General features: G+C 42.0%; 1 protein-coding gene and 2 long non-coding RNA genes across 7 annotated transcripts; 1 reads left to right on the forward strand and 2 right to left on the reverse strand.

Annotated features, from left to right (window-relative positions):
- Positions 1-805: 805 nt before the first annotated feature.
- On the reverse strand, positions 806-16,808 carry PAQR3 (progestin and adipoQ receptor family member 3). Of its 5 annotated transcripts, none has more exons than XM_043544887.1 (7): positions 16,637-16,773; positions 15,418-15,689; positions 15,121-15,283; positions 11,827-11,982; positions 10,500-10,697; positions 8,789-8,879; positions 806-3,637 (listed from the first exon to the last, which is right to left on the reverse strand). In XM_043544887.1, exons 2-7 carry the CDS (start codon positions 15,600-15,602, stop codon positions 3,558-3,560), a joined length of 873 nt encoding a protein of 290 aa, XP_043400822.1. In that variant the 5' UTR covers positions 15,603-15,689; positions 16,637-16,773; the 3' UTR covers positions 806-3,557. The 5 variants fall into 5 exon arrangements, with proteins under 5 accessions (XP_043400822.1, XP_043400820.1, XP_043400821.1 ...); XM_043544886.1 differs by lacking the exon at positions 806-3,637 and adding an exon at positions 5,236-5,384 and having other exon boundaries at positions 16,637-16,808; XM_037896742.2 differs by lacking the exon at positions 806-3,637 and adding an exon at positions 5,236-5,384 and having other exon boundaries at positions 16,501-16,639.
- On the forward strand, positions 5,346-10,505 carry LOC122465412. The gene is made up of 3 exons (XR_006290258.1): positions 5,346-7,920; positions 8,150-8,190; positions 8,360-10,505. It is a non-coding gene; the product is annotated as an uncharacterized LOC122465412 (long non-coding RNA).
- A 3,137-nt stretch (positions 16,809-19,945) lies between the features above and the next one.
- On the reverse strand, positions 19,946-22,825 carry LOC122465591. The gene is made up of 3 exons (XR_006290535.1): positions 21,898-22,825; positions 21,632-21,759; positions 19,946-20,190 (listed from the first exon to the last, which is right to left on the reverse strand). It is a non-coding gene; the product is annotated as an uncharacterized LOC122465591 (long non-coding RNA).
- Between the last annotated feature and the right edge of the window lie 4,246 nt (positions 22,826-27,071).

The following is a 27,071-nucleotide window of genomic DNA, read 5'->3' on the forward strand; positions in this document are numbered from 1 at the left end:
GCTGAACTGCTGCCGTGAAGCTTCAGAGAAAGGATTGTTGCTAGCAGGAAGGAAATTATTGGTAAGAAATTTTCCGTCCCCTCACTGCCCACCTCCATCTTCCAATTGAGGTGCCAATTCAACCGACAATAAATAGTGGCTCAGATTGCTTTGTGGTAGTACACTCACACAATCATAATATTGTAGAAGAACATTCAGATCCTTTTGTCTTGTTGGAAATAGTTGACAGCTGAGATTGGAAGTGAAAAGAAATGGTACCTCTTTTTTCAGTGCTTGACATGAACATCAGATTCCTCACCTCCCAAATCACTGCAGTTACTGTTTTAGGGTGTGATCAAATCACTTTTGGTCAGTCCAAAAAACATTTAGGAATCAGGAGAAGGCATGGAAGGGGGAGAAGACCAACTTTCTATGTTATGCAGGTGCCAAGAGTCAACATTTGGGAGGTTTCCATAAAGTGGAATGATCATACCTCTTATGGCTCAAACAAGGCCTTGTCTATTCTGGAGCAAACTGGACCGTAATGCTGTAGTAAGACCATCGAGTTCATCAGCATTTTGGTGAAGCAGCCTGACAGTTTCATTTAACTATTTATTTTTTAAATGAGGTATTAGACTGAATAAGGCAATTAGAACAGTATCCCTGTCATTCATTTTGATATGAAGTCTAATTTTACATTATCCTCATTATCAGATTTCAAAATGCCCAACTGCATTGTAGAAACTGGAGGTTTTGGCACTGGGGGAGTAGCATCTACTTCACTTTAATGAGACATGCTCTTGTGAATAATATTGTTAAATACACATTCAGTAAACCCAAATTTATTTACAGCTTAGATATTCACATAATACACATTTAGTCATGCAGCTTGATAAATTGCACTCCATGTAACTGAAACACACCATGACTTTGAATTTCCTTTTCCAGTGGTTGAAAAATGCTACAATAGTTATATAAAGATAATTAGTTTTAAAAAATGAACTAGCAACCTAAAGAAATAAAAATGCATCCACCAACACAAACAATTGCTGATTGTTTAATTTTACATGAAGTTTGTTAGAGCAGGTTTTTTCATTTGCAAGTTTCTAGTCAGGCTTCAGTAGTAATTATTAGTGCACATTAAACGTGTTTTGCAGACAAGTTTAAAAAAATAAATAAGGTCAGGTGTTCACACTGAAAGGCTCAGAGGTTTGGGAGGTAATCCATCAATATTATTAAATGCTAACAAAAGTCATTTTGAAACCAATTTAGTGTAGAACTCAAAGGAACTCCGCATGGTTAGACTTGTCAACAATCTACAATTTTACAATAAATACATAAACATAGTAGTACAAAAATTACAGTGCCCAGAATTCTCAGTCACAAGCATAAGTAAGTGTTCAAAGGCTTTACAATAGAGCCGTATCTACTGTAATAAGTCACCATCTCCATCCAAAACATGGCCATTGCCAAACGCCTCCTTTGAAATTCAAAGAAGTACTTTCCTTTTACCTCTGTTACCAAACAATTCCATTGTACAAGTATTAAAACACAGCCTTAGCTACTTGAAGCTAAGAGCAAAATAAAACAAGGGGAAAAAATCCTCTCTTAAAGAGGAACTTGTTTCTTCGCTTGGCTTCCCTTCTCCTACCCTCCCCAACGCATTTGATGGGACCCCTATCTAGGAAAGGCTTATACTAGTTTGTGTACGTTACAGAGCTTTAGGCATTCCAGCATGGGCTATTGGTTACATTTCTTTTTAGCTCGCTGACTGATGATATACCTTTTCTTGGGCCAAGGTGGTTTTTTCTTCAAGGCCACTTTCAGTAGTTCTCAGAGTGGCTACTAAGATGATCAAGAAAAGTTGTAGCCAAACATGTAGCTGGCATTTTCAGAGACCACGCATCAGCCACTAGGCTAAATGTTTCTATTGATTCTAAGCAAGACCCTGGATAGTCATTCCCAAAACAGGGACTTCAACATAACTAAAGAAAACAGGTGCCTGTCACAGGATCATTTCCTGTAGAACATCATCCCATCCACACTGAAGTAACTACTGTGTTAGAGGACATGATTACAACTGTGCTTCCCTGACAATCGACATACAGGTCAGTCTCACGTTGGACTGTTACTGAGTTGTAATCAGACCTGCCAACATACTGGTTACTGATGTAGAAGAAACTTGAAAGAAACACTGATTCTAACATTTATCACATTAGCCAGCAGCATTTAATGCAACTGTTCAAGTGAATGTAAACACAAGCAATTACTCTCCAGAAGCTATTTAAGACTTTAATTCCATTCAAAAACAAAGACTTTCCAACCAGCTTCAGAGACCATATACATTGAAATCTATATAATAAAATAAAGATCTTTCAATCCCTGCAACAGAACAACACAACTGTTCAGGAGTTTAAGGTATCTGGTTGGCATTAAGGAATCCAGACACTTTCTGTACTGACATGAAAAATTATTTTTTAAAAGTTTTTCAAGGCAAAATAAATTTAAAATAAACTGCAATTTTTAAAACCAGGATTCAGCCTGAAAGAGACTAATCTAGAGGCAAATACTGAGTCTCCTTTTATGAATAGCTACAGAAAACTTATGGTAACAGACATGTTTAAATAAGATAGACTACACAGTGCTAAAAGAACACTGATGCATTTGTTCATATTAATCAGAAGGCCATATTTGCTCTTTAGATCTGGATTATTTTTGTGGACAGTTACTTGGGATTATTTATACCAGTCTAATACAGGGCCAGTTGCTGGTGTAAACTCCTGCAATGTACACTAAGTGTAATGCTACAGTCTATTGACCACAACCGGTTAATAAACTTAAGCCTACAGTTGGTGGATAGTCTTTATAATATGTCAAGAGTAAAATTTTCAAAATCACAGAAGTCACTTAAGTTCTTGAGAAAAACCTCAATGGCACAAATCAGTGACACTGTCCATTTCAAATAAAGGAATTAATTTTAAAGTTACTGATGATGAAACGGAGTGGAAGGAGAGCATTCATTTTGATCTTTCAAAAAGAAAACATTTTCTGTTAAAAAAAAAGTACGAATCCATTGAATTCAGATTTAAATATAACAGCAATGTCATAGCATGCACACAACAATTAGATAGTAAGTCTAGAAGGTACACCACACTGTATGGATTTGAAAAAGTCTAAGACCAGGTCCCAAGAAGCAATTTATCATAGGAGCTTTAGAAGCATGCTGTTTAGGGCAAATTTCTTCAGAATACTCTTTAATGAAGTCTGAAAGTGAAGTCCAAATCAAGGAGAGAGTCATTTGCTGTTCACCAAGAGTACACATCGCTGCCTTTCATGTTTTACCAGTCAGAAGAAGGAATGTAATTATTCATATCCTGTTTTTACATGGTCTGATTACATAACCTCTCTGTAGGAAGACCTGCACAGTTGTTCTCTGCTTCACTGCAGAATGTACAGTGGCTGAGGTGAATATGAGTCATTTTGAAAACCTAAGCAGTCACTGTCTCAAAAAAACCTCTGTTGGTATGCCATCCCAGCAAGTAGAAACACAGTCCCGCAGGTAATAGAGAGCAGCTGCCTCAGTGCATGGTTTCGGAAATCAGCATGCAACTAAGGACTAGACATTCATAGTCAGAACTTCTGTTGCAGTACGAGAATTCTGAAAGATAGAGGGAGACAAGTTTCATCAGACTACAAACATCAACTGTCTACACTTTTTTTTAAAAAAAAAAACCCCCGAAAGGATTGACAAATGTTGGGGGAATTAACAAAATGGAGTGAAAAGAAGGGTGTCAGTGACAGCCCATTCTGCCATCCTTTCTCTCACAGAATAGCACCTTACTCTGTGCATCTCCCTAGTGATTTCAGAGTGGCTATTGAAGGAGTAAGATGTTACTCAGCGTGAGTAAAGGTGGCAGAATTTGTCTCAACACCAAATTGTTAAATTAAATTACTGTTTCTTCATATAGAGAAATTTCATGTTGGACAGACAGCTGGGATTTTGTCATTTAGAGAAATTTCATGTCAGACAGCAAGGACAGAAAAATGCAATGGAAGTATCTTTTCATCTTAAATTTCAATGGCAATATCTAGCACTAGAGGCTGGGGTGAGTAAGTATTCTAGAAAGAGTCCTAGTATAGACAGTGCAGACAAATGCCCTGTCCTTTACCAATATTACGAATTTAAGTGCAATTATAGCTAGATTACAGGTAAGACAATTCAGCCATGTTCCAGAGGATCCTAAATGTTTTCTGTTTATAGTTTTCACTGGTTAGCTATATCCTTCTAGCACTTAAAATAAAGTGCCTTTGCCAATTTTGTACTTTCCACATTTGAAAACCTCTAAGCCTTCCTCTGCTTTGAATGGAGCTCCATTTAACGTGGCTGTCTTTGCTTACTTGCAACATCTATAGTACTACATCATGCCAGAGCATTTCTGTGCCTTGTGGAGTCCCTTTGCTTTTCCATCTACCTGTGCTGTTACACATTTGCTTTTATTCTTTAGGGGAGAAAGCAGAAAGTGTGGGTGTGTTATAACAAGTTTTGGAGAAAAATAAGGAAGAGGCAATTTAGTGGAAAAAAGTAATATACTGTACAGTAAAAATCTAAGCAACATGCAGAGTAAATGTGATTATTGCAGAATATTAAATATCAAGAAAATAAAAACAAAATATATTGAGACATTATGAAAAAACTTATCAAAATTATAGCCTGAATGTTCACTAGAAAAAACATGCAGGACTTTTACTATGAGATTGTAAATCAAAGTTTGGATCTAAGTGGTAGTTAGCATCCCTGTATCAAGGATCTGATGGACTGATCTGAGTCTCTTCGGGCTTATCCTAGTTTAACAACTATGTAACTCCACTGGCTATAATGGAGTTTGGCCCAGTTTATACTTGCGTAAGCAAGCAGATACTCTGGACTGAATACATATATTCAGTTGCTGAGCTTGGTCATAGTGTCAGCTTCCCCTACACCTACATACACAAACAATGTTGAACACCCACCAGCTCTCCAGTTTTGTCTGAGGATCTTATCAGGAAATTCAGCTGTGTCTAGGAGAATATTCCATATAACTCTTCAAGTGATGTATCTTTCATGGATAAAAAGTGCTACCCTGTGGTTCTGTTCTAGAGCATTAGCACAAATAAGGAAAGAAAGCAAACTGAACCTTGTGACAGAAAGGCTCAAAGCAAGATGGTCAAACCCCATACCCACTATATCTTGTCTCCATGCATATAGGACTGCCATACCTTCATTCATAAATGTGTACTGTAGTCAGGACAGGGCTTGCTGTGTCTGTATTGCATGATATACACTGTAGATTGATGCCACCAATACAACATTACTACTGCAAGGATATGCCATACTTGGTGACTAGAGCCAAGGTAGTTTAATTGTCCTTTTGGAAAAAGCAAAGAGATTGTCTACGTTATAATATTCAACATAACTGCTGCAGCAGCAACTCTAGCCTGGAGGTTGAAGCTCTCATGCATTTGAATAATTTCTGATAAACATGCATGCATTGAAGGGAAAGTACTGTATATCTCTGGGCCAGCTTTAAATGGAAAATATATGCAAGTGCATTAAGTGTAGGCTCAGATTACATATTTGCAAGTCCATCTGACTACTTAAGCATACAAGGGCTTGTCTATACTCATGTTTTTGGCTACTGGTGCAAACTCTTAGTGGAGACACAATGCAAGAGCCAGTTTACACTAGTACCCAACATTTACATTAGGGGTTTGTATCAGTGCAGCTATATGGGTGGCTATAAACCCCAGTGCCCATAAGCAATTGCCACACGTGTAGAGATACACAATGCACATGGGCACACTGGATATTTAAGCATGCATGATACACATGTGCAAACAAAGGAGTACATCTAATTGGAAAATCTGGACCTGACTGGCGTTTAATACCCAGACCTACTAAAGTTAGTAAAGTGAGCTAATTGAACCCCAAGGACTAGAGAAGAAGCAAACAAGTAGATGCTCACTATCTACCAGGCTCCTCCAGGGCCCAATTCAACTCCCACGGAAACTAATAAGGTCTCTAGCAGGGTGGTTCCCCGCTCCTGCCCTGGGAGAGGGCTGGGGCTGTGGAGAAAAGCCCAGGCTGATTAAGGGAACAGCTGCAGCTGTGGCCAGCTCAATCAGGCCCAGCTGGCTCCTATAAGAGGCTGTGAGCCAGGAGCCATTAGTCAGTCTCCCTCTGCCTGTAGAGGGAGAAGGGCCTGGCTGCAAGGTGCCGAGCAGGACACCTAGATTGGAGCAGGGCTAGGGAAGGACCAGAGGAGAGTTCCAGCCTAGAAAGCCTCAAGCTGCAGGCCTGACTACAGGCCGAATAGGTGCAGAGTTGCAGAGGGGCAGCCCATGGGTAGGCAGAGGCAGCAGGTCCAAACCTCCTTGCCTGTGATGAGTGGAGTATACACCACAGTCTTCCCCCCGATACAAGGGGCTAAGTGGGGACTGGCAGCAGCCCAGACTGAGGCAAGGTGGGGAGACCCAGAACCTGAGAGTGTGGGGATACTGCCAGGGAGGCAGCACCCCAGAGAAAGGGGCATGGGGTCTTGGGAGGGGCCAGCGGTAAGGCAGATCACTGGCCTGCAGAGGGTGCTCCAGTGGCTGGATGAGCTAATTCCTGATGACTACCAGCAGGAAGCGCCACTGGGTGAGTCCGAACGTTTACACGGTCCTTTCACTAACTTTAATTAAAAAGTTATATTGGATCCTAGTACTCAATACAATACTACACTAGGGAAGCTGTCATTGGTACAATTAAAATGTTTTCCAAAGTTGAATCTCTACATGGGAATTTATAGCAAGTGGTTAACTTTCAATAAATCACAATTTTATTTCTAGTTATATTACAGTGGTATTCTCTGCAATAAATACCACATTGCCTTTTATGAAATGATGTGCCATTTGGCCATACCCAAGATCTTTTCTGTGTGAGTGCACCTCTCTGTAAAAATCCACAACTTTATTTTCCTTTAAATATCTCTCCTCCTGTGATGCCTATAAAACACTCAATGTTGACTAAACAGCTGATGTGCTGCTCAGTAGACTAATCATAACTGTCTTACTATTGTTGTGTGCGCCCTTAAACTGTTTGTCATAGCCACTCACTTCTTGTTATACACTTATAGTATGCCCTTTGGGGTAGGGATGTACTTTCCATTATTTATATATCGTATCTAACACAACTGAACTCCAATCCTGATTGGGAATTGTGAGGAGTATGTGTCCCACACAGGTAATGATAGTAAACTGGAGACACACAGCGATTAGTGCACTTGGTTGCACCTGGAAGATGGGCCAGGCTCAAGTGAAGATGAAGCACAGCTTGTGGTAAGCATAAAGGGAGGAAGTCAAGATGAGAAGGAGGCTGCAGGGAGAGAAGGGGGGGAGGGCGGGGAACCTCTACTGCTGTTCTCTGGCTGCTAGAGAGTGGAGGAAAGGCCTAGAGAAGCAGATATATAGTATGCTGGGGGGCTGTGAGAGGACCTGAAGGAAGGTCAAGGTACGAAGTCTAGTGAGGCAGCTGAGGGAGCAGATCATAGCTGCTTGCCATAAGACCTCTAGACTGCAACCCAGATGAGGTGGAGGGCCTGGGTTCCCCTACCAGTCCACCAGGAAACACCCTGACACAAAAGGGAGAACTATTATTTGTAGCCAAGCCTCCAGGAAGAAAGTCCTGGGACACATTGCTCTGCACAAGAGTAGGACAACCTTGCAGAGCCTGGGAAGGGGTGAAGAGTTATGTTTCTGTTTTTTGGAATCTTTGCTTACCCTAGAAGGGGTGAAACTGAAGGTAACCAGGCCAGGGACCCAAGGGAGACCACCTCAGGGCCAGAGTGGCTATCGACAAGGGACGCTAGAGGGGGAGAGCCTGCTATGCCACGCCAGGCCCAGCCTCAAGGGAATGCACCAGTGGTGAGTCTACTCTCCAGCTGGGGTTTAGGTTCTACAGCAATAGCTTATGGGACATACATTTACTAAATAAAACAATGGTACAAGTAATTTACCTGTAGGTGTAATTTGATATTTTTGCCTTAAAAATCAGAGCAGTCAGTGCACATTAATCCTTTGATTATCCTAGTCTAGTACCAACACTCATACTAGCTGGAAAACACTATAACCTAACAGCTCTTTATACTTACAGAGCACTATTTATCAAAGGATCTCAAAGCACTTCACAGACAGGTAATTATTCCCTTTTTAGAACTGGGGAAAATGACAGCCAGCAGTCAGTGAGAGCTGAGTGTGATCAGCACTCTGGGGGGGCGGGGGAAAAAACCCCCAAGCTCTGGAGCTGGGATTTTCCAAGGAGCCTAAGTGAGTTAGCCTTCCAAATCCTATTTCATTTTATTAGGAGAATAATAATCACCTGCCATACGTGGATGAACTGTTGACCAAGTGTGCTGCAATACCAAGAAATCATATAGTACAGGTAAAGTTCCAAGATCCTTTGGCGGTTAAATTGAGATTGTTGGGATACTGACACTACTTTATATGATTTGTATATTTTCCAATTTTATACAAGTGTTAATGATCCTTCCGCCCCCCCTTAACATGTCTTGCCACTAGATTATGATTTAGCTGAATTCCTGCAGGCTCAGAGAAGCTACTAGCATGACTGCAGCAAATGCATACAGTGAGCACAGTATAAAACACAGATATGGCTGCTTAATGTAGGACATGTTCACCCTTGTTTTTTAACGACCATTTAAAACACACTCCTTCTGGAAGGGCATCTAAAGAAAGTATAACCACCTAAGTACACTGCAAAAGATAATCATACCTGGGAAGTATCTTTCTGGAACTTTGGAAATGTAAAAGAGAAAAGCTACAGCAGCAATCAAGTACATCGCAATTACTCGAGGAGCAAACTCCTGCAAAAGAAAAATGAAGCTTTGCTTAGTATTAGAACATGAACATCTACCTCATAACCTTTGTCTAGCAAGTGCACTGTATACTTTGCAAGGACAAAGCTTTAATCTCATTATTTTATTTACATGAATGTTGAACAGACTTCAAATCTGTTAGAAGTATCAAAACCTGAGACCGAAGAGGTTAAAGCTTAGCCCCATCTTTGTGCTTGAAACCAACCCCACCTCCATTTTCTCTGGGCAAAGGTGAAAGTCCACAATAGGAGATGCGTTGTTTTTTTTTTTTTTTTTTTTTTAATACATTCACACTGTGCCTAAGAACAGATTTCCTTAGACCGGTCCCCAAAACTCTACACTGAAGCATTTCCATTAGTAAGAATGCATTTAAAACGCCTGACTAATGAAAAAAGTTGGATCAATCAATGCCTTGTAAGTTCCTTTTGGAGCTACGGACCTAGTAAAAGGTAGTGGGAGGGAAAAGGTTACTAAATCAGCTTGGAATCTTTGACCATGTGAAGCATAACTTACCACACATGATCTCACGAGGCTTCTAAACACCAGATGGGAAAAGGGATGAAACTGTTCAGTGGAAAGCAACCTATACATTAGTTTGGTTTTTTTAAGTCCCCATTACCACAGTATCTTGCTGCCAAAAACAAAGCTTTCTATTTTTAGATGTACAGGAACAAGATCAGTAACATGGACTTGTGCACAGAAGTACTTTGAATACCCAGGCAATACTACTTACTGCTAGTGAGTGTATAGAAAAAATACAGTTTTTAAAATTTTTTTGAAGTACAGCCTATTCTAAAGTCCATTACGGTGCCAGTATAAGAACCTGCACAGATTAGCATCATGGTAGGTTCTCATCTGTGTCTAGCTCATTATATAACTACTACAACTCCTATTTTACCATAAGACTGGTATATATTTCCCTCTTTCACCCTGCCATGCTCCTTGCTTTTCAGGATTAGGTAACCTTTACAACAGATTACTTTCCTAGCTGGTGTATAACTTAACATTAGTAACTTCATAAAATATGAATAATCGGTGGGTCACTTAAAAGGCAAAGTTACGTGTGTGTGTGTGTGTGTGTATATATATATATATATATGGCTCATTTCTGGCTTTGACACAAACTCCAAGTAAGGGGCTCTGCCCCAGAAGAAGACTAGAGTTAGAATCTGGCCCCTACCTCCCCCACTTTATTTCAGGGGGGGCGAAGGCAATAGAGAATCTGCACCAGTGCTCCCTGACGCAGACTACTACTTTCCACTACACTGATCTGACTGCACACTGCACCCGTCTGGAGGCAGGCAATACACTGACCCCACACGGGTTGTTGTGTCCCAGAGGTGTGTATCTAGGGTCACAGTAGCTCCCTTTTTTTTTTTCCTCTCCTCTCCTCCCCCGCCCTTTCTCACAAGGCAGGTTTAAATAGTATGTTGTAAACCAGATTTAATTGCTGCATCTTGTTTTTAGTTTCCCATCCTGAGTTTAATATTTGAAGCTCTGCATTAGGTAAATCCAATTAAAAGCTATTCATTTTTTAACCACTCTTATATTCCAAAAGTGGGGAGACAGCCAGAAAAGCAGAGGAACCGGGTCTGCTTCTCAGCTTACCTGCACAATAGATGCACCAACTCCTCCATTGAGCCAAACCCAGTGGATAGTAGGAATGACTCCATATCCGGAGACAGAGCAAAAGATGACAGAACGCAGTCTGTGCCACTGTTGAGTGAGGTAGCTGGGATGAATCTGAGCAAAGAATACTGCAAGGATCATAGCAAGCACAGTGATCAAGTATACCTGACGCCAGTACTGTGGAAAAGGAGAAAACAAAATACATGGTTTTTTTTTCTTTGGGTAGGTGTGAAGATAATTAATACCCTTGGCAGAACATGTACAAAATTAATTAGAAATCAAATTCAGAGAAGGCTAACCAGTTTTTTGTCCACGCACTTTTCACCATATACAAAATTGCATAAGCTACTGTGTTCCCTAAAGAGTTTTAAGTTTGCTCCTGCACTAGTTTGACAGGTTGGAATTGGTTCTACTGCTGAATTCAGATACTTTACATGTATTCTTTATTACCAATGGATAAAACATAAGGTTTTGATGGGAAACTACTTTCCCCTTCCCTACACACATACAAACGGATGGGGAAGAGAAGGCAGGTTGTGGACCATCCTAATCACCCCCATTTCTGAAAAGGCCCTTGGGGATGCAGTAATTTCCCCTAAACTCTTGCCTGTGTAAAACTAATACCTGTTTATATAAACTAGAAAGCCCTGCAACCACTCTTCTCCTAACTTCTCAACTATCCCCTTTCTTTTCTCTTATCTAATACCATCTCCTGTTTTCCCCATCCTTAAGTTCTTCCAGCCTTCTAGATCCTTGTCTGTTCCAAACCATTGGGTCTTTTTGACAAAGTGATTTTTGGCGTAACCTGATGAGCTGCAAAAAAACAGTGCCTTCAAGGGACAGCTGAATTCCAGGATGCCTTCCAAAAACCCAAATTTATTTCCAGTAAGAACCAGCAATTTGTGGCAGATAGGAAACCAACCTTGTTTTTGCCAAATGTAAGCTAGTCAACAAGTGTAAACAACATAGATCAGCTGGCAGGCCAGTAATGTTGAATTATTTTTGATTGTGTGCTCACTTCTGAGCCAACTTGCTGTGTTCAACAATTCTGGATGCAATAAAATCCAGGGTTTAAGGATCTTTCGTAACACATCAGTGATCAAAATCCAATTAATCACTTTTCATGGGAAAGGTATACTAATATTTGAAAGGACTCCAGTTCCCATCACTACTCAGTTAATTCTGCACCTCTGGCAGGTTGTGCAACTAACTTCTTACATGGGGTGTGAGAAATCAGCCGGGTGAGGCCATGCAGGTCAGATATGAAGTGTTCACTTTATTGCATAAAAAGCACATTAAAACTTACATTATTACAGTAAAATGCATAAAACACTCCTGATACGTAGCAGCCCAGGATCCCAATGGAAATTCCTGCATAATCTAATGCCATCCATCGACGGCTAGTCTTCTCTGAGCGATGGCAGCAGAAAAGATGATATCCTACCGAGCAAAGCATACAGACCTGTACAAATGTTCAAACAAATCCACGTTAATTTCTTCCAGGCCTAGTTTATGGCAACATGAAATTAAAGCAAAAAAATGCACTGGGCTTAGTCTATGAAGCTGTCAAGTCTAGAATTAACCTTCTGATGCTGTTATATATTTCACACTGCTACCGGGTGTCAGGAAATCATGCTTCCTACCAATGCTGAAATAGCTAGCTGACCAAACCAAGCTACTTAGAGAAAGGTCAACTGCAGTTAAGGGGAAAAATCCTACCCAGCCTGGGTAGGCACAAAAGGCTTGATTGGCAGTGCAACCAATGAGATTTTGCTGAGGAGGGGGAGCAGGAAGATATGCAGGGCAAGTCTGTATACAGGAGTGCATGGCTCTGCAGCAGCTGCTTATATTTCAGTGCGGAGAGGTGGTCTGGATGTGCACCTAGTGTATCCACTGGCCAAACCACCACATGTAGGGATGAGGAGGGAAAAAAGTGGGAAGCTTCTGGGGTATCCAGCTCTAATGCCATTCTACAAATTGAAGAGAGAGGATTCCATCACCCCAGACTTATTCAATGTATAGTCCACTTATGCTGGGACCAGTATTTGTCCCTTCCTTATTTATTCTCTCTCAAAGAATTTTTTTGAGAAAAAGAGAGTGTGACAGTACTTCCTAAGTGGTCTTCAACAACCATGGTTTGAAAAATTTACCAGTCACCTACTACATAGAGATGTCTACAAGGAGGGAGTCACTAATTGGGTAAATGGACAGAACCCTTCCTAGTCACCCAGTTCAAACCATAGCTGATGGGAAGAGCAAGAAAGTGCTGGTCTTCCTCTCCACTCCTTGCCCATGGGGGAGCCCGTATTTCATAAGGACTTTGGCAAGTAGCTGATTGTTACATTTGAAGCTGCTGGGAAGGAAAGGGTGGGAGTGTCTCTCTCTGACACACCTCAGTCCACACACCTTTCCTTTGGGCTGGTGAGGAAAAATATTTCTTCCATTCCTAGGAGGATGGAGTCTGTGCCTTTGCCCATCTGATAGAGCAGGGTGAAATTAACTAGAATCTGACAGGTTTCACTGCCGCTGATTTCACTACTAGGATGGTATTTGCCAAACTAGATCTGCATGTATCATCGATAGTCTATGTGGCCCTTATGTGTAACCTGCAGCATGAAACATTGAGAACTATGCAGTTAAGGATCAGAGATCCATGGAAGGATCTCTCTCAGTGCAATAACTGTTCAAAATTTTAATTTGCCAAAACACTTTGTAATGGAAACAGTAAAAAGAACAAAGTTCCTGTATACTTCACTGTTACTACAGCAACTGGACAGGTGCTTCCTCTTTCCCACATATTAGCAGTTACCCATCAGTGCAAAGAGTTCATATTAAATTCTTCAAACTTGAACACCCCATCAGAAGGCCAAAGGCTCAAACAGATTCCAACTTATGTCTTCTGCTCCTAGCACTGTACCCAAGCATTGTGGGGGTTCCAAGGGTATGTAATGTTCCATATCATACATGCTTCAAAGCAGGATGTATAAATTTAAGGTCGGAAAGACAGTTCTGAGTTTCAACCTTGAATTACCAGCACACATGCAAAAATTATTCAACATCTATAAATTTTTTACTCTAACATGACAACTTTTATTTTAACAAAAATATCATAGGTTAATCTCTGTGGCACACTGAATTTAGACATCCAGCTTATACACATCAGCCTCCAACTACATGTTTGATTCAATTCAGCAAATTACACTCTTCCAATTTTTTTTTAATTGCCAAAGTCATCACATTTTAATCCTAATTAAACCTCCACACAAGAGAATAATGGATAGGTGGTATTTGAATTTTAACCAACAAGAGGCTCCTTATGAGCCAAAATGTACAAGTTACAATTACAGTATTTTTGTCAACATATGCTGTATGCAGGTGATGGTACAATTTGATGTATCTACTAAGAATCAGTTTTCTGAGTATGGATAATTATTTCTCAGTTAAAAATTAAAAACAGGTTAAAGTCTGAAAGCTATTATCTCCTTGATGAGCGCAGATTGTTGTGTTGACAAATTCTTCCCTCCCTCAAGGAATCTTCTATATTCCTTATGTTCCTCTCTTTTAAAAGCTATCAAAGAATGGGATCCAAGCAAGGCCCATCAACATAGCTTATATATAATCAGGAGGGGCCACTATTGAGAAACCTGGAGTATAAAGCACTGGAATGCTATATTAACAATTCCCACTGGACTGGGAAGCAATGAACTAGGAAACATTCTATTGGCCATTAGCCAATGACAGTCACAAAACAATCCAAACAAGTGAAAATGTAATTACTTAGGAGCCTGAATCCAACAGGAGTTGAAGACACTTAACACTTTTCAGAAGATGTTCATTGAAAGGGTGCCCCCCACCCCTTATTACTGCTTTAATCTGCCAGCATGTTAGCTGCCCTGCATGTTAAACCAAGGCTGAAAGATCTTCCAGTGTACTTGTAAATGCCACTGAACAATAGATGTGGCAAAGTACTTGCCTTGCCAACTACTGTGCTAAATATTCCCTCTAGCTGTGTTCAACCATCTATGCTTCATACTACATCTGGCTATTTAGCTGAAAAATAATTGGACAACTATACTTCTTAGTCAAACAACCACATTTGAAATCCAGATTTTTCCCTAACCTGGTTGAAATCAAGTTCTGGTTTGCCACACTGTATAACCACGTACTACCACTAAACCTCTGTGTGGATATATTTTGAAGTATAGGTGATAAAACTGCTGAAGGTTTAAGACAGGCTTTTTAGAGACTAATTTTCTACCCCAAACCCTGATGTACTGATAGTTCACCTGTTCTTCCAAAAGCACAACTACATATTTTAAATTTCCCTTTCTGTTCACAGAGCTTTCTTTGCTACTTCAGTCAAGTCTCAAGATTGAACTAAACAATTATTATCCTGAAAATGACGAAAAATGACAGTGACAAATATTTTTAGGTTTCAGAGTAGCAGCCGTGTTAGTCTGTAACATAAGCTGTAGCTCACGAAAGCTTATGCTCTAATAAATTTGTTAGTCTCTAAGGTGCCACAGGTACTCCTTTTCTTTTTAAGTATTTTTTAAAAACTCCAGTATATGTTTCAAAACTAGTTCATGAAAGGACTTACTTGAAAGCAGAAGAGGCAAATAGAACAGATAACAAAGTCTTCTCTAGAGGCACTCGCTGAAGGTAATACAGAAGTCATGTCATATATGCCCAAAGTGAAGAAAAGGAAAAAGCCCAGTAAGTGACTCCAGATGTTTACTGTCTCATTGGATAAAATGAACAGACTAAAAGAAAAAAGATACAATAGCAGATATTCAGAAAGTGGTGCGTGGAACTGATAATCATCATTTTAGCAAACGTTCAAACGTTTAACAAAAGCACAAATCTTCCTTTTAACATCCCAATCAACTTATGTTACCTTTTTAAACACAGCCTAGAAGGGAGATAAGCCCTGTAGCCATCTGTAATATAAGGATTGTCCTTAAGGAACACAGGAATCTGCTCATAGGTATACAAGCGGATTCCCCGAGGTACCAGAACAGGCCAGTACTGGTAGCTTCCTAGCTCGATGTAATGGGCACTCTTCAAAAGCTTCTGATGCATGGTGGTAGTATCACAGTCAACAGCTAAGGCAAGACTGAACAGAATATCTAATTATGCTCCAGGCATCTGATCTCTGTTATAATATGCCTGAAAAACAAAACAACATTTGCTGGATCACTTATTACAGCTTATGTCACAGGTAGAAACAAGTTTGGCCACCACAAAATTTGGCAGCTACAGTGATGCCTTTCTGTAGTCAGGAATTGCCCCTTTCCGAGCAGTTCTCCTCCCTCTGTTATGGTCGGCTAATTGCCAGGCACAATTTTCTCACCGACTACCTTTACAAAATGAGTGGGCAGAGGGCCCAGAGTCACTCCTCTAACTACCCTGTCTGCTCAGTGCTCTGTCGTGGTCAAGTGTCCGTCTGCCCCCAGGGCGCAGGGGAAGCACAAGGCGCAGGGGGGCAATAACCCTCCAGCTGAGAAGGAACCAAATCCCAGCCACGCGCTGGCCACGATTCAGCCCGAGGCTGCTCCCTCAGAGGTGGGCACGGGGAGCTGGCGCCCTGGGTCGGTCCTGGCCCCGGTGACATTAGCGCAGGGCCTACGGCGGGGGCACGATCCCCCCTCGCGCCTGCCCTAGCCGGTGCCGCGGCGCTGTTCAGCCCAGCCAGGCCCCCCACCCCGGAAGCGGCTGCCCGGCCGGTGGGGCGCCCTTTGAGCGGGGCCGGGCAGCCAGGCCCGGCGAGACGAATGGGACCCTCCCCCCGATTTCACTCTGTTTTACCCAGACGCTAGAGAGGTTTGGGTCCCCCTGAGCGCGGGGCCCCGGTACAGCCGGGCCGGGCCCGCCCGTGCCTCCCCCTCCTCAGCCCTGGGAGCGGGGTCCCCGCTCCAAACTCCCCCCCCCCGCCCAGCCTAGCAGAGCCCGAGGGGCCGGGAGAACCGCCGCCGCTCACCGGCCGGGGCCGGGCCCCCCCACCAGCACATCCCGCAGCAGGAGGGCGGCGGCGCGGCGGCTCCCTCGCTGACAGGGAGGAACCGGGCGCTTCCTCGCCGGCCGGCTCCAGCCCCGCGCGCGGATGTCGCACTCACTGCGCGACGCGCCCCAAGGCGCAGGCCTCCACGTGCGTGCGCGGCGCCCCTCTCCGCACGGCTGGGGCCCGACCTCCGCGGCAGAGGGCAGGGGCGCGAGCTTGTGACGTCTCCAGCTCAACCGACGCATGTGCGCGCGGGCGCAGCCGGGGGACCGAAGGCGGCGGTTCGGGCCGCGCGCGGGGCTCGACGGGGAGACACTGCCGCAGCCCCCGCCCCCACCTGCTCTAGCGTGCCTGCAGGGGGCGCTGTGTGGGCGGGGAGAGGCCCCCCCAGCCGCCCCTACTAGCTGTCCCTCCGGCTGCCCTGGGGCAGCTGATCTCCAGGGCACAGTTGCTAGGGTGACCAGATATCCCGATTTTATAGGGACAGTCTCGATATTTGGGGTCTTTGTCTTATATCGGCGCCTGTCACCTCCCACCCTTGTCCTGATTGTTCACCCTTTGCTGCCTGGGCCCGTACAGGTGCCAGCCCTCACAATGAGCCAAAAGCCAAGCTAGCCCCATTTCAAACCAAACAAGCCGATCCTGAGGAACCCCAACACGCTAGGTGACTCAATCACCCCCCCGCACCCCGCCGGTGAGCAGGCTGGGACTGTGGTGGACCTGCTGCGCACCCCTGACTCTCTCCCCCTGCTTGCCCCCCCCCCCCAAGCTGGGAGCCGATCCAAAAAAAAAGAAGCAACGAGCTCCAAGCCAAAAACTAGCCCAAAAGCAACTCGCAAGCCACTTAAGCCAAAAACAAGCCCAATTTCTGCATTTTTTTGGTGTGGGTTTGGCATGTCTGCTCTAGGAGCCGCTGCGGAACGGGGTAGCTGGGAGGAGGGCTAGGTCAGTGGTTTGAGTATTGGCCTGCTAAACCCAGGGTTGTGAATTCAATCCTTGAGGGGGCCATTTAGGGATCTGGGGCAAAAATTGGGGATTGGTCCTGCTTTGAGCAGGGGGTTGGACTAGATGACCTCCTGAGATCCCTTCCAACCCCGATATTCTATGATTCTATGAACAGGGTGCCTGGGAGAGCTGTGGGGTGGGTTCTGGGGGAGGTGCTTGGGGGGCAGGGATGGGGGAGTCTAGTGCAGCAGCTGAGAACATGGGGGAAGCCTGGGGTCAATATGCTCCTGCTGTCTCTTGCCTCCTGTGCTCCTTTGTGTCAAGCATCCAGCAAGAGGCACCGTGGAAAGGGAAGCAGAGAGTCTGCCTGCTCTGTGGGTAGGTGTCCAAGGGGAAGAGCAGCTATAGGCAACCCCTGCAGTTATGCTAGATGTGTGAAAAATCCAGCCAGGGTGCAGGGAGGTGTAACAGGAAACTGTGACATAATCATGAGTTTACATATTTAGTACTGGTACACAACTGTAGCTGTCTTCAAAACTTGCTGATGACCTTTGAACGTTTTCATTTGGGTAAGAATTTCTGCTCATGTCAGTGGCAAAATTGTGGGCTTCAAACCTGCCAATATGAAGGTTTTTCTGGGTCAGGTGCTATATTTAAGATTTGGTACTTAATTTTTTAGGACCATATTGAATCCTCTGATTCAGTTAATACTCGTGTAAGATAAAGGAACTCACGGGATCTTGGCCTAGGAAGCAAGTCTCCTCCCTGTCCCCAAATTCTCTAAGGGGCATGGGTTGGAGGTTTTTGGTTTGCGCTGTCTGGCATGATAGCCTTCATAACGTCATGTTTCTTACAGGAAGCTACAATTATCCGGTGTTTGGCAGCCTTGTTCTGTCTAGTGTTGACAGTCCTCTTTTGTGGTGTATGAGAGTGGTTAATTTTAGTTTCTTGGGTTTACAAACTCCCCGTGTAAAGTTCAAACAGTGTTATGGATTTGATTCTCTAGCACATTTAAAAACAAATAGTTATTAAAAAAACAAAAACAAGATTACCTGACTCCTCCATTAAAACTACTGCAATACTTTCTCTTACCAAGCATGATGCATCACTTGTTATGACTTAGTAGCCTGCCAAAGAATGTATTCTGTATTCATTTGGTAAACTATCACTAGCTGCACATAATCCAATATTGGTTTCTCTTGCATGATTAGTGTGTATAGGTTCATAGTCATTTAGGACCCTTTCGTACTCCCATTGTTGTGAATGGGAGTTTTGCCATTGATTTCAGCTGACTAGGATTGGGCTCTAATAGGGGATAGTGTACCAGCCCTCACAGTGACTTGTCGCCTCTTCCTTTGCCTCCTTTCACCCCTCAGCACCGTTCCCTGTGCAGTTGCATTCAGCTCTCCTTGCACGTTTCTGTTGACTACCTTAGTTCAGTGGGAAGAAGCCCCAGGCAAATGTCTATTCGAGCTCCAAAAGGGAAAGCTTAGCAGGTTTGGCAGCTTCAAAAGGTGCATCAGTTGGGGAATTACAGTCAAAGCTCTGCTGTCCATTTCACGTCTTCAGTAAGTTTCCCCCTTTCCATTCTTCCAGCAGGAATCAGTGTCATGGGGTGGCCATGGAAAGGTGGTGGAGTGGTGGTTGTGATACAAGGGAAAACGGGACAGTGAGCAAAGAATATTTGTCATGCATATAGTGGAGAAGGAAGAAGCCAATGAAGGCAGAGGTTTGCAGGCACAGGGAAAAGATTGTGCATATAGAGGGAGAGACCTATTGGTAACGATGTGGAGAGATTATAATGCCAATATTCAGATGTAGGCCTCAGTCCTTCAAACGTGCGTAACTTCACTTACATCAGTAGTTCCGCTGAAGTCAGTGGGACTACTCACGTAAGTAAAGTTACATGTGTCTACTTGTTTGAGGGATCAGCCTCTTTCTGTTCACCCTGTCTCAATTTTTATTAGTAACAATATAGTCTGTTGATCAGGAATACATGCTTTAAACGCTTTATGCAAGAATAACAATGGCATAGTGAATTTTTATGATGAATACGGTAAATTAATTAAAATTTTCACAATATGTTTCAAAAAGAAATTTGCTAGACCAGAGCCATTCTTGGTGAGTGAAATTCAACTCTATGCAAGGGACCAGTACAAGGCCAATGCACTACTGAAGTCCTCAAGATCGGATTTATGTAGCGCGTAGTCCTCATGTGAATCCTCTGCACAGGGGTGACTCTTCCAATACATAAAAAGAGGTATATTTTCACTTTTCAGATATATGAAAGTAGAAGTAGTTGCCTTTTTTTGTCAAAATGAGGTGAGTTTCTTTAAATAGCCATTGAAAAAATGCTTATTTTAAAAATTACATTAGTCATTCCCTTCAATCTATACAGAACATTTACTGTAGACGCCAGCCTGTGGTGTTATTTAGTTGAGAAAATATTTTATTTAACAGAGAAAAAGGTTTACCCACGCTCTTGCAAACACTCAAACATGTAAGTGCTTTAGCAGTTTTACAAACATGAATCGTAAGATTTCAATACAGACCAAGTTGCAGTGGGCACTAAACTGCCAGTCTTTCCAAACTATGGGCCTGATGCAGCGAGGAGTTGAGTGCCTTCAGTTCCCATTGAAGTCACTGAGAGTTGATGATGTAAAGTACTTAATAGGAGGTGTGACTCAGTACGTTGCAGAACGAAGCCCTTCATACTTGCGCTGCCTGTATTGGTTAAATAGAGTGAATATTGAAAATGTTTTGCAGTGTTAGTATTTCCTTTGCTCCAGTGTACACTGTATTAAGTGAACAATGACCAAGGCAAAAATCTTGCAATAAATAGAAATCTTCTAAAGCAGCGGTGTCCAATACGTTCGCCACTAGCCACACGTGGCTAATAGACTATTGAATTGTGGCTAATGCATGTGGCTTTTTTATAATGTGGCTAATAAGAAAAATTCAAAACCACAAGTGTGGCTAGCAGTGTGGCTAGCATTGAATTTCTATTGGACACCGCTGTTCTAAAGGATCATTTTGCCTCGTTTTTCAAAAGGATCATGGGTCAGATTGTGAGCTGCTGTAAATCAGCGTAGCTCCACCAATTTCAAAAGAGCTATGCAGACTTAATCCCTCTGAGGATCTGGTCCCATAATCATAACTTTAAAATTAAGATAATGGACAATAATTCTTCCCCATAACATGCTTTGCTGTTTTCTTACAGTTTCCTTGTCTCCTTTTGATCTTTCTGAGCAAATATGTGAAAAATACTTCACCAAAACGTCTTTGCAAGTTTTAAAGATTTTCCCATGGCAGAGAAATTTGCGCTGTGAAATAAAAGACTCAGGATTCTGGCTACTTGAAATCTAATGACAGCAAGGAGCCAGATGCTGTAGCCTTATAAATTACAAAGGTATTATATAGCCAGCTGCACTATATAACCCCCAAATTTTATACTTTTCCATATTATAATGTTTGGTTCCACTAGTTAATCAGCTCCAGCCACACAACGACTCTCATATGTTTCCAGTGATCAATCATGCACTAAATGTTTTAGGTGAATGTTCTGAAAGTGCCTCATGTTCCTCCTGCTTCTAGTTCTTCATGTCACCATAAACAGCAGTTGTTTCAACAGGTTATGATTCTTTAGCTACCAACTGTTCTGGATCCATATTTTCTTTAGTGTGTCTTAGGACCCTAATAAGCAATACACCCATAAGACCTGGTCATAGGGACCCCAATTCAGCAAAAACCTTAAGCTATGTTTAACTTTAACTTTAAGCACCTGAGTAATCCCATCTTTATAAGCAAGGCACTTAAGCATTAACTTAAGTTCCAATAAAGTCAGTTAGCTTAGTGGCAATTAAAGCTAAGCATGTGCTTAAGTGTTTGCTGCTCTTCTTCTCTGCTTCTTTCCCCTTTCCACTTGGCTTCCTTGTCCTCTGGCCACTGATAGATCCCTACTTCACCAGCTGTTGCTCAGCTGGGAGCAGAAATGTTTTAGAAAAAGTCAAGGCCAGTAACCTGATGATGTGAGTTGAGAAAAAAGTGGTCACTCTATAGATACTCCTGTATTTTATTCCAGTATTATTCATCTCTTGCCATTTTCACTCACTCTACATAGTAAAGTTATGGAGTCCTTTTGTTTAACTCTGTAAATGTGCTTTACCTTCCAAAAACCATGTTTTTCCTCTTCTTTGATTGGCATCTGAGTTGTCTGTTTCTTAGGCTTTGTTCTTGATCTTAGGTTCAGTCTGCTGGTTTTCTCACATTTAATGCTGTGCAGCACGTATGTCCCTTTGGAAACAGGAATTATGAGGTTAGTTTCAAAGATTTTTCGAAGAGGATGCACACAGGCTCCAGTCCTGAAAGTGGATTTACACAGGCAGACTCTTGCAGATCTGACTGTAGAGTCAAGAGCGTTATAGTACTAACCAGTCACATTTAGGATGGAAAACAAATCTCTTCAGTAGCCATTGTGCCCACTTGGTACCTGGGAGTAGCCAGGTGATGAAATTACTTGTGGAAGTAGGTTGCTGTTCAGAGCTAAGCCACTTGGGGTTCAATTTACAGCCAGCCCAGCATGGTGTACACAAATTGGTACGGCACAAGATGTTTTGCACAAAGATATTGGAATTTCCCAGACACAAAGTATTAAGAAGTCATAAAGGACATGGCTCAATTCATCATAGGATGATGAGAAGGAACATAACTCTCATCCTTGTTAGGCATTTCAAGTCTTTATCTGAAGCATGGGCCACTTCCTTTTTTTTTTTTTTTTTTTTTGGTTCACATCGGCTTTGCCAAGAAGAGGAAGTGGACAAGCAGAAGATGTATAAAAATGTGTTGTTCACACCTTGCTCCCTGAAGCCAAACCATCTGGTCAAAGGGACTGCAATCACCTGGTCAGGGAGAGTGCCCTCTACTAGGTAACAAATAGTCATGTAGCTGACAAGCACCCTATTAAAACTCCATCTTTTAAATTTCTGGTTAGGAAGACTGCTGCAAAATCTGGAACGTGAAGAAGAATACAGCTACCATGTCACCTTTAGTTAGTCACCTGAATTAACTCTTATCTCAAAATATTCATTGCAACTGTGAAGTTGAGCTGGAGAGCCCACCTTCATGTCAGTTCTAACTGATAGGAGAAAGATGACTTGTGTACATGTGTTGTTATCCAAGTGACAACTTGGTTATGTTAAGCTAAATGTTTCTCAGAAAGTACTTACCCCTGAATGACTAAAATGTGTGATGTGTACTTGCATTTCACTAACAAATTTAGTCTTAGGTGTCTAGAAACTACACCTAATCAGCAAAAACAATGAGGAGTCTTTGTGGCACCTTAGAGATTAACAAGTCTATTGGGGCATAAGCTTTTGTGGGCTAAAACCCACTTCATCAGATGCATGGAGTGAAAAATACAGAGGCAGGTATAAATACCCAGCACATGAAAAGATGGGAGTTGCCTTACCAACTGGGGAGGGGAGGATCAGTGCTAACGAGTCAATTCAATTAAAGTGGAAGTGGGCTATTCTCAACAGTTGACAAAAAGGGGTGAATACCAAGGGAGGAAAAATCACTTTTGTAGTGCTAATAAGGCCAATGTAATCAAGGTGGCCCATTTCAAACAGTTGACAAGAAAGTGTGAGTATCAGTAAGGGGAAATTAGTTTTTGTAGTGACCCAGCCACTCCCAGTCTTTATTCAGGCCTAATTTGATGGTGTCCAGTTTGCAGATTTCAGAGTAGCAGCTTTGCTAGTCTGTATTCGCAGAAAGAAAAGGAGTACTTGTGGCACCTTAGAGACCAACAAATTTATTTGAGCATAAGCTTTCGTGAGCTACAGCTCACTTTCTGCAGTTTCTCGTTGGAGTCTGTTTTTGATGTTTTTTTGTTGAAGAATTGCCACTTTTAAGTCTGTTATTGAGTGTCCAGGGAGACTGAAGTGTTCTCCTGGTTTTTGAATGTTATAATTCTTGATGTCTGGTTTGTGTCCATTTATTCTTTTGCATAGAGACTGTCTGGTTTGGCCAATGTACATGGCAGAGGGGCATTGCTAGCACATGATGGCATATATCACATTGGTAGACACTGAATCAGTAATTCAGTTGAGGGTGCTGAGGCTGAAGAAACTCATTACACTAACTTAGAACTATGTAAGTTACCAAAAGAAGCCCTCAGTGTTTCAAAGGGCTTGGCTACATTTGCAAGTTAGAGTGCATTAAAGCAGCCCTGGGCGCCCTAATTTCTGAGGTGTCCACACTGACAAGGCACATAATGCGCCTGGACTCTGCAGCTGGAGCGCTCCTGGTAATCCACCTCCACGAGAAGCATAAAGCTTGCTGCGCCTTGGCTGAAACGCCCGGGTGTCAGTGTGAACGAGGTGTTGCATTACTGTGCTGTGATTGGCCTCCAGAAACATCCCTTAATCCCCTGAAGTCAAGTAGCCACTCTTCTCATTTGTTTTGAAATCGGCTGCAGGCACGCGGATATCCCCTTCCAAAGCTCCGTTTCTGACAGCCGGCATGCTTATCTGCCCCGGGACAAAGCAAACCATTAGTATGGAATGCTGCTGTTGTGAGTGTGGGGGGCGAAGAGGGGGTCTGCCGCTGTCTGAAATTACAAGACAGCATGCTGACACGCTCTCAGCTCCCCAAAGCACACTGTCTCTCCCCCCACATACACACAACAACTCCCTGTCACACTCCACGCCCCCCCCATTTGAAAAGCACGTTGCAGCCACTTGCACACTAAGAAAGCTACCATAATACACTGCTCTTTGTGACGTTGCAAGAGCTGCTAATGTGGCCACACCAGTGCGCTTGCAGCTGACAGTGTAAACACAAGGCAGCGGTCTCCGAAGGCTGGTTTAGCTCCCAGCGCTCTACATCTGCAGATGTAGCCATGCCCAAAGAAAGCAGCCTAAAATTCACACTGATTTTGTGATCAAGAGAATTAGCAGCTTCTTAGACGAGAAAAGGAAGAAACTTTGAATTGGCTTGTAAGCTAAAGATTTTACCACTATTTAAATCTTTGGTCAAAGTAGCATAACAGTCACTGATGAAATTCCAGAGAAATTAGAATACCTTCAAAATAATTACCTGCATATTTTGTTTTGGGTTTTAATGTGTGTTCGTCAGTGACAAAGGTTTGCTGTATCACCTGGGCAAGATAACTTTGAAATGAATTGACATTCCTTGATAATTAAGTTAACTTGTCTGAATTCTTCTGTCAAATTGTTTGGTTAAACTCCCACGTGCAGTCCCATAATTCTATTGGCAGATAAGATTGATTTGTTGTAAGGGATTTAAGGAACAATAGCTCCATTTTGATACCAAAATCACTTCCCTGGACTATTACGGAACTAGGGAAGTTTGGCTTTGTAACAGAATTGTGATAAGACCTTGAATGAATTGAACTGATTTATTGTCTCTTCAGTTATAACTTCCCATGTGCAGTTTTTGTATTCTAAACATCATCTCACAATTTTTATTTTGTTTTCTGTAATTTTTATCTGCTTTGTGCTATTTTGGCTAATAATACTCATACATTTATAATAATTCTCCAGTCGTAAGGAACAGAGCTACAGAACAGTGAGAAACTTAGTAGAGGGATCTGGTTAATTTAATCAGTGTATGTTTTATAACTTGTCTTTTGCACCCATTTTCTGTAGAAAAATGGATAAAGTAGTGAAGAAAGAGGAAACATGTCATTAAAATGTCCAGGAAAATTTTTGAATAAACAAAAAAATCGTTCACTTTTGAAATCTGTGGAATGAAAATGATTGACATTTTCATAATTCTTCCCCGACTTTTAATAATCTAATTATTAAAAGCATGATAATATTTTTCATTTTCTTTCTTTACATTGCATCTTATCGCAGCACAGTGTGGGAATGAGTTTTTAGCTGCATTCTGATTTTCTGGCCACAGAAGTTGTGAAACAGGAAGCTTTTTACAAGAGATAATAACTGAAGTCCAAGATAATTGTTTAATATTTGTTACCTGTGTAGCAAACTCAAGCGTATGAAGAGTGTACTCGAGGATACATATAATAGCTTCTTCTAAAATCTTCCTGCAGATGTCACTCTGTCACTGTAGAATCAGGCTTAACATTTTTCTTTAACAGTCAGATAAATGGCAAAACTCTTGTTAATTTTAATAGGTGCAGCGTGAGGCTCTTAGACAGTAAATTGTGTGTGTGCGAGGCAAGGGCTGTTGGATTGTTTTTATCCATTGATGGAATCTTCTTAGCATTAGTGGAGACTTCTGCTTTGCTTCAAGATTCACACAAGAGCCCTTCAGTGGACAGGAGTGAAGTCTGTATTCGGGCCATCTTTGTTTGTGAATAAAAAAACGGCAATTGGGTTGAAAATATCAGGGATCTTTCATTTTCTGGGTCTTAATGCTTACAGAAAAGAGCTGTCTTTCTGTCACGTTGTGTCAAAAATTCCTACTTCCGTTTGCCTGTATATAAATGCATGCAACTCTTTTCGGGGAATTAGTTCACGTTTATATACAGGGCTCATGTATGTGTGTATTGAATTGATGCTTGTGTATAGAATGTAAGTGATATACGAGTGTATACTTTGTTTATGATACATGTGTATTCTATATGTGTGTGTAATGTGGGTGGAAAGAACACATGCAAGTGTATTTGATTGTACAAAAATACATGCAGTGCAACCTTGACTATCTGAAACAAAGTTATCTGAAACTGGGTTATATCCTCCGACATCCGCTCTCTTGATTAGCCAGAATGTAATGTAGTTTAATATATGAAACTAGGATTTAGAGCCTTGCAAGAGGGGAGAGGCTTAAGGGTAGAAAAATAATAGGAATCCCTGGGAACATCGTATGTTTCACCCACTACTTTTAGATTCTGGTAACTTTGACAGCACGTATCCTGTCTCTGTTAATGTGTGAGTTTAACACAATCTTCTCCTATTAAGAAGGGCTCAGGATTTTAAGACCTTTACTTGGTGGGCATCACTTGCTTCCTCTGACATGTCTTTCTTTGACACGCTGAATCTCTTGGTTTTTGGCTTTCAGTTCAAGCTTCTGAATCTCGGCATCTGTCAGTGGTGCGATAAATTCTCTATGGTGATAAGAGGACAGCTGCTAATAGCAAGAGTAAGGAAGGAATTTTGGCTCTTTCCTATTGTGTGAGAGATTACAGTCAGGAAAAAGCACTACACACATGATAAAAAGGCACCTTTTCTGCACGGTTTACTATTTTCCTCCAACCTAGCAGCATCTTTTCTATCCATGCTAGGCTGCCAGATATGCACATAGCAGAATCCAACACTAAAAGGACTGGAATTTATTGACAAGGGTGGACTAGGTATGTGCTGTATGCAGAAATAAAGAAGTTGCATTATTCATGTTAAACATACGTTTTGAGAAAAGGACATCTGCTTAATAATAAAAAGAATCACATTTTGGAACCAAACAGTGAGCCTGCTCCCGCTCCCACCAAAAATCCCTGTGAATTAAAAATGGGAACAGAATCAGAACTGTTTTGTCTAAGTGTTTTCTGTGGTGTCTTGAATATTGGTAGTGTGGTTTTTCACGTTTAAAAACCTTTTGTATATAAAAACAACAGCTGGACA

Source organism: Chelonia mydas, chromosome 4, assembly GCF_015237465.2.
Source record: "Chelonia mydas isolate rCheMyd1 chromosome 4, rCheMyd1.pri.v2, whole genome shotgun sequence".
Classification (NCBI taxonomy): Eukaryota; Metazoa; Chordata; order Testudines; family Cheloniidae; genus Chelonia; species Chelonia mydas.

Excerpts from the sequence above, each read along its gene's own strand:
- PAQR3 (XM_043544884.1), bottom strand. The coding sequence starts at position 16,766 with ATGCGTCGGTTGAGCTGGAGACGTCACAAGCTCGCGCCCCTGCCCTCT. Across the intron at positions 11,983-15,120 it reads TTTGCCTCTTCTGCTTTCAA|GTCTGTATGCTTTGCTCGGT; the intron begins GTAAGTCCTTTC and ends ACATTTGTACAG. Across the intron at positions 10,698-11,826 it reads ATGCATTTTACTGTAATAAT|TACTGGCGTCAGGTATACTT; the intron begins GTAAGTTTTAAT and ends CCTTTTCCACAG.